The sequence below is a fragment of the Schistocerca cancellata genome, chromosome 5, assembly GCF_023864275.1.
Source record: "Schistocerca cancellata isolate TAMUIC-IGC-003103 chromosome 5, iqSchCanc2.1, whole genome shotgun sequence".
Taxonomy (NCBI): domain Eukaryota; kingdom Metazoa; phylum Arthropoda; class Insecta; order Orthoptera; family Acrididae; genus Schistocerca; species Schistocerca cancellata.
Window position 1 is genome coordinate 735,258,250 of NC_064630.1, and position 14,325 is coordinate 735,272,574.

A 14,325-nucleotide genomic window follows, 5' to 3' on the forward strand; every position below is an offset into this window, starting at 1 on the left:
GCCTTTTTCTTATGTTAATTGTTATATAATGTTAGTTATGTTTCTATACTGTTTTTATCCTTCTATACTGCTTTAGCACTGACTGTAGTCAGGTGAGTGGTTTACATATCGTGTGTCTGAAATGTAACAAATTTAAGATCTTTTTTTTTTGGGTCATGTTTTAACTGTAAATTGTAATAACAACCTGGAAGGAAGTAAACATAAGACTATCTATCTGACTAGCATCAGACCAAAGAATCATTATTTATGTCCAGTATATTGAGCAATTTATTGATATGCAGATTTATTCAAAGCCTGTAAAGAAACAAGCTAACACAAAAGTCATATGTTGTTGAAGTTATGTTTCTGAGTCTTCACGTATGTTATACAAAGTGAGTACACTGAATCCCTTAAGAATCTTACTTCAGAAATATATTACTCTAGTTTCAGAAGCTTTTCTGTTCAGGAGATGCAAATTCAGGTCTAATATTCAGAACAAAACAATGTTCCAACTGTAGTTTCAATGTAAGCCCGCATATAACTGCAATCCCATTAGGCATGGATGTTACATTCAGGGATAGGAGAGCAGGCATACACAAATTTCAGTAGAACCTTGTTGTCTGCATCCTCGTTCAACCGATTTTTGTATTTTTTTTTTACATTTCCTTGTAACTGGAAACTTAATACAATATAATAAAAATAAACATCACATGTATAGTCAAATTCTGCTGAACAGTACCCACAGCAACCTGGAGCAATTTAAAATATGTTACATCTCCATTACCAAAGAACAGTGAGTGAAACATATTACAGAATGCAGCAGCACACCACAGCTGACAATAATTCAAGCAATGAAAACTTGTTTCTCATTTTAAAATATATATTTTCAAGCTCTGAATCTTTCCTCCTCATACAATCATGCAAAAGTTGGTAGTTCATAAAAAGCAATAATATTGATTTATGCCGACTGATTCACAGACATACAAAAAAAGGAAAAAAATGAGAAGAAAACAAGACAACTGTCTGCATGCAAAAGACAATTTAGCACAATATCTCAGACTTAGGATAACAGATTTGAGTCTTTACAAAATTTAAGGGAGTTGTCCTGTAGCAGATATAAAAAGATCTCAACTCTTCTTAGACAACTGTATTTCTTTGGTACTATATCATGTAGTTTCAGACTAATACCCTTCATATACAAGATATTATTAATTGTTCATAAACTGCAACAAACACATCCATACATCCACTCAGAAGTACAGGAGAATGTACAAATCACATTAAAATTGTTTACAAATATTAAATGAATATTGGTTACAGCTACTTAAAACTATTATGCACTCCAGGTTTACTACGGATGGATGAGCATGAAAGCAATGCCTACTCTATCAAACATCTTCCAGCTCTATTCTATTAAACAGCATCCAGCAGTACACATTGTTTATTTGTAATACAAGATTGCCTCCTTCCTGAATATTCATTCACAGACTCATTGTATCACAGAAGAAGTAGAAAGTTTTCATTTTACATTTTTTAAGACTTTGTAATATGCATTTAAATAATTCTTAGTTAATGTAAACCACTGAAGCATCTACAAAGAAAAATCTGTTTTTTCCTAACCTCCTCTTTGCACAAACCAACATTCTTAACTTAGGCACACATAGATCTGTTTTTCAGTCTTTAATGAAAAATATGTCAAAACAGTACAAAATGATGTTTTCCTAACTTGCTCGCCATTAAATAGGGAGGTATAAAATTGTTTACTGAAATACAGAGGCAGAACAGGAAACCCCAGAGATTGGAAGTAAAGGGCAACATAATCCAGTTTACATGAACAACACAGTTGTTGTGGGTACTGAATGTAAGACAAATCTTGGACAGTTAACTTCGTATTTATTAGTGGCAGAAGTAAACTCTTAACACTGCTGTCTAAATTGTGCCAAACAATTTAGACAATTAAACAGGAATCACCAAATATGTATTATTCTAAAACTTCTAGGGAGATAAGACTGAATATTAAATACAGAAGTTATGTTCCCCAGCATATTCAAGGGAGTCTTGTAATTTTTTAATGCTAGTATCTTTTACAACTATACTGCCACTCCATATTTACATGGACAATGTAACAGACCAAGTCTTGCCATCAGCTATCAGTAGTTGTGATGGAAAGTAACAGTGTCAATATTTACTTGTGTCTCTAAATTGTACCATTAAAACAAGCAGGATAGTTAACTCGGGAAACTACTGCTTGCAGATGGAACTTGTGGAGAAATCTTGAGAGAATGAAGCTGTAGTTGTGGCTACCATTCCTTCAGTGGTCCAAATGTTCACAGCTGACTTCAGTGAATAACACACAATTTTACTATGCCATAAAATAAGAGGTCTAACAGGACTTTAACCTGTATCTTCATGGTATAAGAAGAGACCAGTTTATTTGTAACATTTCAGCTGCAAGCATTAAATTAAAAATCTGGATTACTGACTGCCTTTTTTTTTTACTTGACATGGGTGGCAGTATTTTGCATGATTTCATATTTGTTTTGGAAGAGCATATATTTAATTACAGCTTCAAATCATTTTAAAGAACACCTCTCATCTTGTGAAGTTTGATGTAAGCATATAGTACGAGTATAGTATGGATGCTTCAATGTGTTAAAGCAAAATTGAACTAAGTGTGCTAATCAGTAATAGTTATACAGAGATTTTATTTTCTGGGATCTCTAAGTTCTTATTCAAGGACTGCTGTCTGAGTAGAAGTTGCCTGCACAAACATTATTCAGAAACAGGAGCTCCAGGTAAACGTGGTTGGCGTATATCAACATCAAAGCCCCTCGTTCCATCAGGTCCTCGTGGCTGTCTGACCACCGTCAATTTTGGTCCAGAATCATCAAGTGAAATAGTTCTCAATCGGCTAATAAGCCTCTCTGGCCGTTCTTGTTTAGGAGCGTCACTGAAAATAAGAATAATTATTTTAATAAAAATTTGTTTTGTCACTGAACAACATGGTTATTTGGGGAAAATAACATTCATATGGTGTTCAGCAAATAAATGATAAAATATCACCAAACGTGATTTTCAACTTATCAGATGTAACTGTGTCAATCTTAAAATCCTATTGCAAAAGTTAGAATAATGGGAAATCTGGAATGGAATAACAATATTATTAGAACACTGCTACTAGCTACATAGAGGAGGCTGCATCTAGGTTGCGAGTAGTAATCTATTTTTATTAGTAGAAAGTTACAGTTTCACAGAATACATGCTTCTATTTAAGAAGTGCTATACAGGATGACATACATTGCTGTTAACACAATCCACTTATGATCATCATTTATATGGGGAAATATTTTATGCCATGCCAAGACTGTTTGTTTGTTTTGTTTTGCTTTAGGGCGCAAAACACAACTGGGGTAATACGCGCCCAAATCAAAACTATGGAACACAAAGACAGGGAGGAGTTAAAAAATGGCTATACATCAGTCTCAATTGATATAATGGAAGACAGCTAAAAACAGGCACGTGGAAAAAGGGCTTAAAAAAGACACCATACAGAAACGGAGGTCCAAAGTGGTGGGTTAGCACCACGATGGCTAAGAAGGCAGTGCCCAATACACAGCCTACTTGAAATGACCTCCTCCCAGCGAGAAGGCCGAGAGGAGGTCGTCCAAGTCATGGGGAGAGGCTTAATAAGCTGGAGCTTATTCCCGTGAAGCAAGGACCATTGGCGATACCGAAGGGACACTACCTCCTGACAGACAGCAACACAGAGATCATCAGAGGGAATATAGGAACTCGCGAGCTGAGGTACAAGGACTGCAGCCATGACAGCAGCCTCATTTCGTGGCAGTCCGATATGACCAGAAACCCACAAACATCACACTGGCTCCACCAAGAGTGAGCCAAGTGATAGTTTTCTTGGACCCACTGCACTAAGGTTGGTTGGGGAAGGAGACCAGACAGCGTGGTCATCGGTCTCATCGGATTAGGGAAGGAAGTCGGCCGTGCCCTTTCAGAGGAACCATCCCGACATTTGCCTGGAATGGTTTAGGGAAATCACGGAAAAAATAAATCAGGATGGCCGGACGCGGGATTGAACCATCGTCCTCCCGAATGCGAGTCCAGTGACTAACCACTGCGCCACCTCGCTCGGTCTGCACTAAGGGATGGGCAGTGTACAGCGTACATAGACTTTGAAGGGTGCTGAGTGAGTCTGGGCACAGGACAGAATCAAAAAGGCTGTGTTGCTGGATGTACTCCGTGGCCTGATACAGGACAAAGAGCTCAGCTGTAAATAATGAGCAGTATGCCGGAAACCAATATCGAAACATATAGGTGCCATTGACGAAGGCACACCCAACCCCATGGTCAGTCCGAGAGCCATAAGTTTATACAAAGCTACTATCGAGAAGATCGTGAAACTGAAGGCGTTAGACCGAGGCTGGAGTAGTGTTCTTAGTAAGCGAATGAAGGCCAAGATTAACATGAGTCGCTTCACAAAGCCAAGGTGGTGAAGGGTTCACACCCACCGGGAAAGGTGCAGATAGTATGAAGATAAGCCACCATAGCAAGTGCTGAAAGTGGACTCCAGGACCTAACAGAGTAAAGAGAAGCACCCCATACTGACGATCAACGGAATCATGAAAGAAGGAGGCATAGGATGGGTGGCCATGCATGTCAGACAAACAGCATGCATACCTGCTGAAAAGAAAGTCACAGCGGTAGAACAGTGGTAGTTCAGCAGCTCCAGCATACAGACTCTCAACTGGGCTAGTGTAAAAGGCATCCGTGGCCAAACAGATCCCACAATGGTGGATAGTGTTGAGATGGCGTAAGAGGCGCGTAAAGTGGGCTGCCAGGTAAGGCATATGAGAGAACCAAGAGTCTCCTATCGAGCATGAGCCCCAGGAATTTCGTAGTTTCAATGAACGGAAGGCCCATGGGCTCCAGATGTAAAGACAAGACAGTGGGAGAAATCAATTGCGTTGCCAAAAACTCACAGAGACGGTTTTGTCAATGGAAAAGTGAAAGCCACTGTCGATGCTCCAGGAGTAAAGATGATCAAGACGTGACTGAAGATGCCTCTCAGTGAGACAGGTCCATGGAGAACTGCAATAGATAGCAAAATTGTCAACAAAATGGGAGCCAGAGACGTCTGACTAGAGGCAGACCATTATAGGGTTAATGGCGATAGCAAAGAGGGCGACACTCAGGACGAACGCCGTTTTCCTGGCTAAAGATGTCCGACAAGGCAGAACCCACACGCACCTCGAAAACAACAGGGCAGGCGGCCACGGAAGCTCCATGCGTAAAGATTACACAGGATACCAATTCTGTAGCAGGTGTCACAGATCTCCAAATTGAAAAACATGGCCACAGTCTGGACAATTCATGACATGGGTGGACAAAGTAACGAGATGGTCAACTATAGAATGCCGCATTCGAAATTCACACTGTAAATTTGTCGGTAAATTGGGAGACTTGAGTCACCATACCACAGCCAGGCATGTACCATACGATCCATCACCTTGCAAACGCAGCTGGTAAGAGAGATGGGTTGGTACCTAGAAGGAAGGTTTTTGTCCTTTCCGGGCTTAGGTATGGGTATGACTATGGCTTCACGCCAGCGACCAGGAAATGTGCCCTCTGCCCAAATGCGGTTGTATGTGTTAAGCAGAAAGTGCTTGCGCGCAAGAGAAAGGTGCTGCAACATCTGAATGTGGATGACATCTGGCCCTGGGGCGGAGGATCTGGATGAACTGAGAGCATGATCCAGGTTGAGAGCACGTTTTCTGTGTGTAAGAGAGATGGGTTGGTACCTAGAAGGAAGGTTTTTGTCCTTTCCGGGCTTAGGTATGGGTATGACTATGGCTTCACGCCAGCGACCAGGAAATGTGCCCTCTGCCCAAATGCGGTTGTATGTGTTAAGCAGAAAGTGCTTGCGCACAAGAGAAAGGTGCTGCAACATCTGAATGTGGATGACATCTGGCCCTGGGGCGGAGGATCTGGATGAACTGAGAGCATGATCCAGGTTGAGAGCACGTTTTCTGTGTGTAAGAGAGATGGGTTGGTACCTAGAAGGAAGTTTTTTGTCCTTTCCGGGCTTAGGTATGGGTATGACTATGGCTTCACGCCAGCGACCAGGAAATGTGCCCTCTGCCCAAATGCGGTTGTATGTGTTAAGCAGAAAGTGCTTGCGCACAAGAGAAAGGTGCTGCAACATCTGAATGTGGATGACATCTGGCCCTGGGGCGGAGGATCTGGATGAACTGAGAGCATGATCCAGGTTGAGAGCACGTTTTCTGTGTGTGAATTGCATCATGGCATGCCTCAGTCCACCAAGGGACTGGGACACGATGTGGTAAAGAGGAAGTGTGAGGAATGAAAGTTCTGCAGCAGTAAGGATAACGTTTGTGAGATATTCCATCTGGTCATCACAACTGGGGAAATCTTGTTCTTCAAAGGTCGCCAGGGAGGAGCGAAGTCTTCCCTGGTGACATTGAATGACGGAAGGACATAAATGGTACAGAGGGAAAAAGTCAGGTGGGGCAGGAAAAGGCGAATTGCGACAGCTTGAAGGTGGGTAGTCAGGGTGATGAGTTGACTTTGAATGTCACCCCGTATGAGCAGCACGACGCCCCAATGAGATGGAATGCACCTCAGAGGGAAGGTCAAAACGAATCGGTAGGAAATGTGAAAGCTCAAAGCAGTCATGAGGGCACAATTTCGTTTCCTGAAGGCAGAGTACAAGGGGACGCTCCAATGCTAAAAGCAGCCGTAAATCCTCTTTGTGAGACCGAAGGCTGCGAACGACCATTGGAGAAGTCATGATGAGGAAGACATGTAGGGGTGTCACCTCGGCAGCTCCCGAGTGACAGCCTGTGAAGTGTTGCTACTACAGGGCACAGAAGCAGGAGGATCCTGCTCCATGGGGTCCACAGAAGCATTGGTTTGCTTGTGCTGTTGGTCTGTGGAGTCCAATGCTGAAAAATGGTTGGCAGTGCACATCGGTGACATGGTCGCTGGCCGGGCTAAGGTATCGTGGCGGAGGATCTTCGAGTTGGCGAAGGAGAAGACCGTTTGCCTTTGGTGGATTTCTTCGAGCCTTTCCGGTTAGAGGAAGACTTGGGTGTTGTTTGGCTGGAGGGAAGGATGAAGTCTTCATGGGATTACTCCTTCTGTCCTATCTGGCCTACCGCTTCTACAGCTGGTGGCTTCAATCCTTGAGGCAAGAGTTTGACGGCTTGTTGCACAGCTGGATGGGGGGATGGCGAAGCTACCTCAACACTGGGAGATTTCACGACCTCAGAGCTGAATTGTAGGTCACACATCTGTGTGGCCATGTCCTCCATGGAGCGTGGGTTAACAAGAACAGAAGTACAGGTGCCAGACGGGGGAATGCAGGGTTTGCGACTAGCCAGTAACTTATGACCTACTGGGTAATGCACTTTTTCCTTTACCCAGATCTCTTGGATAGCCCACTCATCAAGATACGTGGGACAATCCCAAGAGGCGGCGGCATGGCCGCCATTGCAGTTGATACAGCGGGGAGAAGGAGGCGGACAATTGCCCTCATGCACATCCCTACCACAGGCTACACATTTGGCTGGGTAACAACAAGATGTTCTAGTACGGGTTGAAACGATGACACTGGTAGCGGCGCATCGGGTTTGGAATGTACGGCCGGACTGTGATAATTTCATAGCCTGCTTTGATCTTGGACAGAAGCACCACTCTCAGGGTGTCTACGTGGACAAGAAAAAAAAAATTCCCGGATTTTTCCCGGATTTCCCGGTTAAAAACACAATTTCTCCCGGATGAAATTGCGTATAAAGCGGGTGAAAATACATCCGGGTTAAGTAACAGTATACTTTCCCTCGGAGCTATAAAACGTATCAGTCCTTTGAATCGTAAAGGTCTTATACCGGCGGAGGACGTCCCACCACTTTAGGAAACGAAATCCTGGAAAAACAATGCGTTTGGAAAGTTGTTTGATGCGAGACAATTATTTTCGTATTGCGAAAGTATTTACACAAATTCCAAAAATTGCAGCACGGTAGCTTCCGAAACTCTAAAATAGAGATTGCGTTGAGCGATGCACTTTTGTCAGCCAGTCGTAGCTCATGTCACGTGACCTCGCTAGCGGATGACGGCAGTTATTCAGAGCACGAGGCCTCGAGGCCTACGAGAAAGACAGGCCGCGGCGCGTACGTTACGAAGTTACGCCGAGCTCGCTCAACTGAGTTAAGTGCGTTTCTACACCGGTTAACTCGTAATCAGATGTGTATGTACGAACGAGAATTGCATCGTCTATTGGCATCCACTGTTATTAGTCCTACAATGATAGGAAGTCCGTAGGCCTACTAACAGTCTCTAATTTGGCAATTAAAATCGTGCCAAAATGATTATCAGTTGCGTAGAAAGGTCGAAGTGTTCTGGCATGAAGAGACTTGTGACATTGCTCAGTAACACATTATGCACATTTTTTTTGAAGGTCAATTACACTTTTTGGCATCGATTGCATAATTTTTTAACTATGAAAGAACAACATTAAATATGAAAACTAACCTCAAGCTCGGTCTTTTTTTAGCGTGTGTTACATGTTAAGTCATATCAAATACAAATCTACCGGTAAAATTTTAAATAGTGGCATAAATGACTTATCTTCTGGGCCCGACAGTTTTCAAATGGCTGATCCGCAAAGTGTTACGTTTTGAATGAGAGTTATAACGCCCTGTGATTTAAGAAATTCACTGCACATTCTCACACTTAACATAAATCATCTTGCATGGAAATTTACTTTGAAAGTAACGCATCTCAAGCCACTATTCGTAATATTTTCTGGTGATCTGTTAGAAATTTAAACAATTGTGACGTCACGCACATCGAATGCACGTTAGTTGTTACGGACGTACTGCATAATCTTCGACCTAAAGCCTTTGACACTTTTCGGTGTCGGCAAACTGGTCTGTGCATTGTGTAAATTACCCATTTTCTATCCAACTAAACTTTTATTTTGGTGTTATTCTCTGATTTATGTTTCATTGCTGCAGTATTATTCAGCAGTAGTGGACTAAAGTTCTTTGTCAGCGTATCTGATCTTACACGTCAAACCTACAAAATTAACTGAAATCTAAAACAATGAAAAATCCCGGAATTCTAAAAAATTCCCGGGTTTTTCCCGGATTTGTCCCGGATGAAAAAATTCCCGGGTTTTTCCCGGATCTCCCGGATGTCCCGGGCCGTATACACCCTGCACTCTATAAAGGAGAGAAAAAAGTTGGGGTGCGCACTAAGGAGGAATCTACCATCTTTACATGATGGACGGCAATGACACCCTGATCAGAGAGATGACATTGGATTTCGGCCTCGGTCAGACCATCGAGGAGCCTGGTGTAAATTACACCACGGGAAGAACTCAAAGTTCTATGGGCCTCGACACTAACAGGGTAGCCATGGAGAAGCGAGGCAGCATGCAGTTGTTGTGTCTGTGAATCAGAAGCAGTCTCCAAAAGGGAAGTCCATTCAGTAAACGAGGGCAGTATTTCACAGGGCCGACAATTGCATCAACACCTTTCTGAATAAAAAACGGATTTACCATGGCGAAGGACTGACTGTCTTCAGCACGTGAGACTATGAAGAACTGTGGTGCAACGGGAAGGGTCTTTGAATCATTAGCCCCATTACATTTACGTTTTGTAGACGTTGACTGTGAAGATGATTGACTCATCGCGAGGAAATCTCCATGATTGCCAGTGTCTCTGATGGCACACTTCACTGCGGGCTCCCTTCACAAGGGGGCACACCTGCCTTAGGTGATTGTTCACATCTCAGATGACACCTCCCAAACACCTGACAGAGGGACCAATTGGCAATTTGGCAAGGTTGCAGCTCAGGCAATCATCCCTCCCTCGGCCTGGCCTGTACCAGGATGTACGTCCAAACTCTACCTGTCGACCCAGGGCTGGGATTTATGTATTACCCAGTCACCTGTTATGTGTAAGACGCATGGGCCGGTCTCCAGGAGCGCACAGGGAGAAAGAAGAAAAAGAGGAACCTCAAATGCCGAAGGAAAGAAAGGAGAAGGGAAACAAAGAAAGGAAAAGAGAATGAAAAACAAAAGGTAAGACTGTTCTTATGTCAGCGACAGACAATGCAGAACATTCCCAATAACATTCTGGACATGGTCCCCAAGTGAAGGGAAAAAGAATAGCAAGAGGTTAGACATGCAGCACAGAAGGGAAAAAATGCTGTAAAGGCTGGGGCCCCATGGTAGCCAAGCACGAACCTGCCAACGAGTGGTGAGCCCCCTGGAGGAATTCCAAAACTGTATACTCATTGAAGATTGTGTCACCGGTATTTAAAGTTCACAACATGTAGTACGGATTATGAAGTTTTTATATTGAGGTATACTGAGTGCTTAACACTACTCCAATAATTACAGTATGTGTGTCCCTGACAGTTCTGGCAGGTGGATCCCAAAACAAGTGCTGCATGTAGAACTCTCAAATGACTGCGCCCCAGAAAAGGCATTTTGACACTGTCTGAAAATCCTGCACTTTTGCAGTGTCCAATTGAGGGCCCATAACTGTCGTCATTTCACATTAATTAAATACCATTTTATTTGAATCTTTTTCCGATGATACATGTGAAGTAAAGTCACATCCACCAAGAAAGTAGTAATCAGTATTTTGTGAAGGCAGTTAATTATTTTATTGTAACAAAAGAAAAATTCTTTTGAGAAAACTATAAAATTATAGACGTAAATACCTTTAGGTGAACTGTCAGTACTTCTTACAGAAATATATGAAGCACATACCCTATCCTATCTTTCGGAACTAATAGTTCCTTCCTGGGAAATGAGAACAGGGTGGATTGGGGAAGGTTAGAAAGGAATGGTAGGTCATTCAGGCCCCAGGATAAGAGGGACACATCTGTTCTGAAAGCTAGGATACAGTGTATACATAAATCAAACAGCAGTACTGACGATTCATCTGGCGATAACTCTGGCCAATTCTGTCTCATAAGTTTATAATTAAGTGGTTTTGCACAAATAGGGAAGTTTTAGGTGTGAAAAAAGCTATCTAGGTTATGCCGTCACAAATACCCTACCTAAAATTAATGTACCACATCAAAAATAATAAACAAAGAGAAGATCCTAGTTTTATGTTCTTGGGTGAGAATAGTGATGAAAATTTCCACTGAAAGAAGTATCCACAGACCTACTACAACGTTTACGTTCGGCAACTTTTACCGAAAGAATAACTGAGGATAATTGTTGGCAATATACACAAGACAGATGAAAAACGCTCAGACTTGAAAAACGATGAAACAGCCACTGCCGCTGTTCTGAAGACAGCAAGCACTTAACTGAACCATCAATTTAATATGTCATGTTTACAAAATACTGACAAAAATATTTATATAAGTATGAAAAAACTGGTAGAGGCTGACTTCAGAAAAGATTGTTTGCGTTCTAGGAAAGTGTAGGAAAACTTGAGTCAATTCAGTTCAGACCAGAGGCTTATCTTTGAAAATAGGCTTAAGAAAAACAAATGTACATTTGTAGATTCACAGCTTACACTGAAACCAGACTGCAGTAATAACAGTCTATGGACATGGAAAAAAGCCTCTTGAAAAGGGGTTACAATATAAACAACTACAAAGGTAAAAGAAGGGTAATGGAATGTAGCTGAAATAATCAGGTGATGCTGAGCTTGGGATATGCGACACTGAAAGAAATTTATTAGTTTTGCTTATGTGGGTAGCAAAATTCTGATGATGGTGGAAGTAGAGAAAATACAAAATAAAAACTGCCAATAGCATTAAAAGTGTCTCTAGAAAAGAGAAATTGGTTAACACTGCATATAAATTGAAGTTTTTATAAGTTGTTTCTTAAAATATTTGTCTGGTGTGTAGCTTTTTATAGAAATGGAAGTGAAACATGGATGATAAACAGTCCTGGCATGAAGGAATAGAAGCTTTTGAAATGTGGAGCAATACAAGACTGCTACACATTAGATGGGGAGGAAAGAAATTTATGGCACAACTTGACTAAAAGAAGTGATAGTTGATAAGATGCTTCCTGGGAATAGCCAATTTGGTAATGGAAGGAAAGGGGAGGGGGGTAAAAATTGTAGAGGAGGTCCGAGACTTGAGTTTAGTAGTTATGCAGAATTTTTTTTTATTTTTTAACTTTGTTCAATGAATATATTATAACCCATAATGTCTACTGCAAATATAATCCAACAAGCTGACACTGATAAAGTAGTGTACAATATTACAAAGAACTTGTGCAAACAGTTCTGCAGATAAAGCAAAATCAACAGTATTCTATCATCGCGAATTAGTATTATAGTTCCTAAAGTCAATTTCAGCTACTGTACGTCAACCTGATATGAGTTAATAGGTCCTGACTGATACAGTCACAAAATATCATTTACTGTTCTGTTTTACTTTTATTCTGGAGTTATATTTTGGTTGCAAGTGCAAGTGACTTAATTAATGTCCTCTGCAATAAGGCAGTAATATTAGTTCCAATATGAAAAACTGTTATGAATACCTACAACTAAGTGGCAGTATTTTTCCATTGCCTTCGGCACCTAATCTACTGGTATCTTGGTCACAACTTGTGACAATGGAATATCTGAAGATGAAAATTTTAAATGCTATTTATATTAAAACCCTACGGTTAATGGTCATGTGAAATACAGCCATACCCGGGTAATAAAAAACTGAAAATAATTATGTAGTTACTGTTTCAGGCAACATGGTCTCTAGCACCACAGAGACTTCAGCAAGTAAGCTACAGATATCGTCCCACGATAAGAGCATTGTGCAAAAAGAGTGACACAGTCAAAAGAGAGTACATGTTCCAGGTTTCTTGCAGAGAGAGTTCTGCTGTGGTATGGATAACAAACGTACAACAGTTTGTGACGGAAATGGTGCAACAACTGGAAATGTCCTCTAAAGTTGAAGTACAGGGGACAATACAATTCATGTGGAAAAAATTTCTAAATTGCACACAGATTCACCATGAAATTCTGGCTATACAGTGACCAAATGCAATGCTGCGTCCAGTCATGGAAGAGGTGCCAACAATTTGAACAAGGTTGTAAAAATGTGGTTGAGCTGATCGGGAAACTATGTACTATGTGATTTCCACAAACTGAAAATCACTGAAGGGGGACAGGAGGGAAATTTTTCAACAATGAGAACGTTTACACAAAAGTTCTCGAATGCCTACTTGATCAAGGAGTGAATTTCTATGTTCAAGGAATTGAACAATTGGTAGAGAATGTTACAACCTTTAATTTACAGAGACTCAAGTTTGAAGTGTAATGCAGCTTTCAATAAAAGTAACAGGATGGAAACCTATTGCAATATCTTGAAATGGATAATTCTTTCTTTAATGTATTCAAGTAACATCAGAGTCCCTATGGCAAGAATGAAATACAGTAGTTCTTTTATTTTCCTTTTTTCCTCTTCAATTCTACGCTTAACATTTTATTCCCTCTTTCCAGTCCTCTATCAGTTTCAATATTAAGGATACGCCTCTTATCTAAATGTTACAGCATAAAGTCAAGCGCTGGCATGTCAGTTGAGAATGATAGAGAAGAGATGGCTGTGGGAAGATGTCAGCCAATCGCACGTTGACCGGACCTCCCTCTGGGATGACAATGCGACAACAGCAGCAGCAGCCCCTTTGTGAAGAGCACATAAGTGCGGTGTCTGACTGGTCGCGGCCCAGTTGAATAGCAGCTTCAAAACTAGCAACTTGGATAGAAGCATCTACACTCGTTACTTCGCTTTTACACCCTATGTAGCACAGACTTGTGATTGTTTATACTGAAGAAAATTGCTTCTTTGTAAGTCACCCTTTGCTTGTGATACATCTGTGTATTATTGTCCTTTTCCTATTGTAACAAAACGATTTGTTTGATTTGCTTGTCTAGCAATCCGAGTAAGTAGGATTCCTGGACACCTCATATCTGATGAGCAGGGAAACACAATATTTGGCAACGAGGTATAAGAAGAACCCAGCGCCTGGCTGCCACAAATTTTCTTTTGTCGTGGGCTTTGGTGTTTTGTGGATGCCTTAATTCTACCTTGTCTTTTCTTTGCAGGAGTGGGTTTACAAGTTTTAACAGTGTCTCCTACAGTGTTCTTTTTTTTTATTCAATGTTTTCAGGTGGGCATGGCGGAAATTTTCTTTGCTTGTGAGTTTATTTTTCTTGATTGCATTGTCTGTTTATTGTATTTGCCTATTCCAAAATGAGCAACAAATCTCTCCCACCCTCTGTTCAGGTGCTCAGCTGCGAGCGATAGATGCAACACGACTAACACAGA

The 14,325-nt window shown here is 41.4% G+C and overlaps 1 protein-coding gene across 1 annotated transcript in view; it reads right to left on the reverse strand.

Moving 5' to 3' along the window:
* Window positions 1–609: 609 nt before the first annotated feature.
* Window positions 610–14,325, reverse strand: part of LOC126188267 (cold shock domain-containing protein E1) — an 81,839-nt gene continuing 68,123 nt past the window's right edge. Inside the window, exon 14 of the mRNA XM_049929837.1 lies at window positions 610–2,929. Within this exon, the coding sequence (XP_049785794.1) occupies window positions 2,752–2,929 (178 nt within the window). The 3' untranslated portion in view covers window positions 610–2,751. The remainder of the gene's footprint in view (window positions 2,930–14,325) is intronic.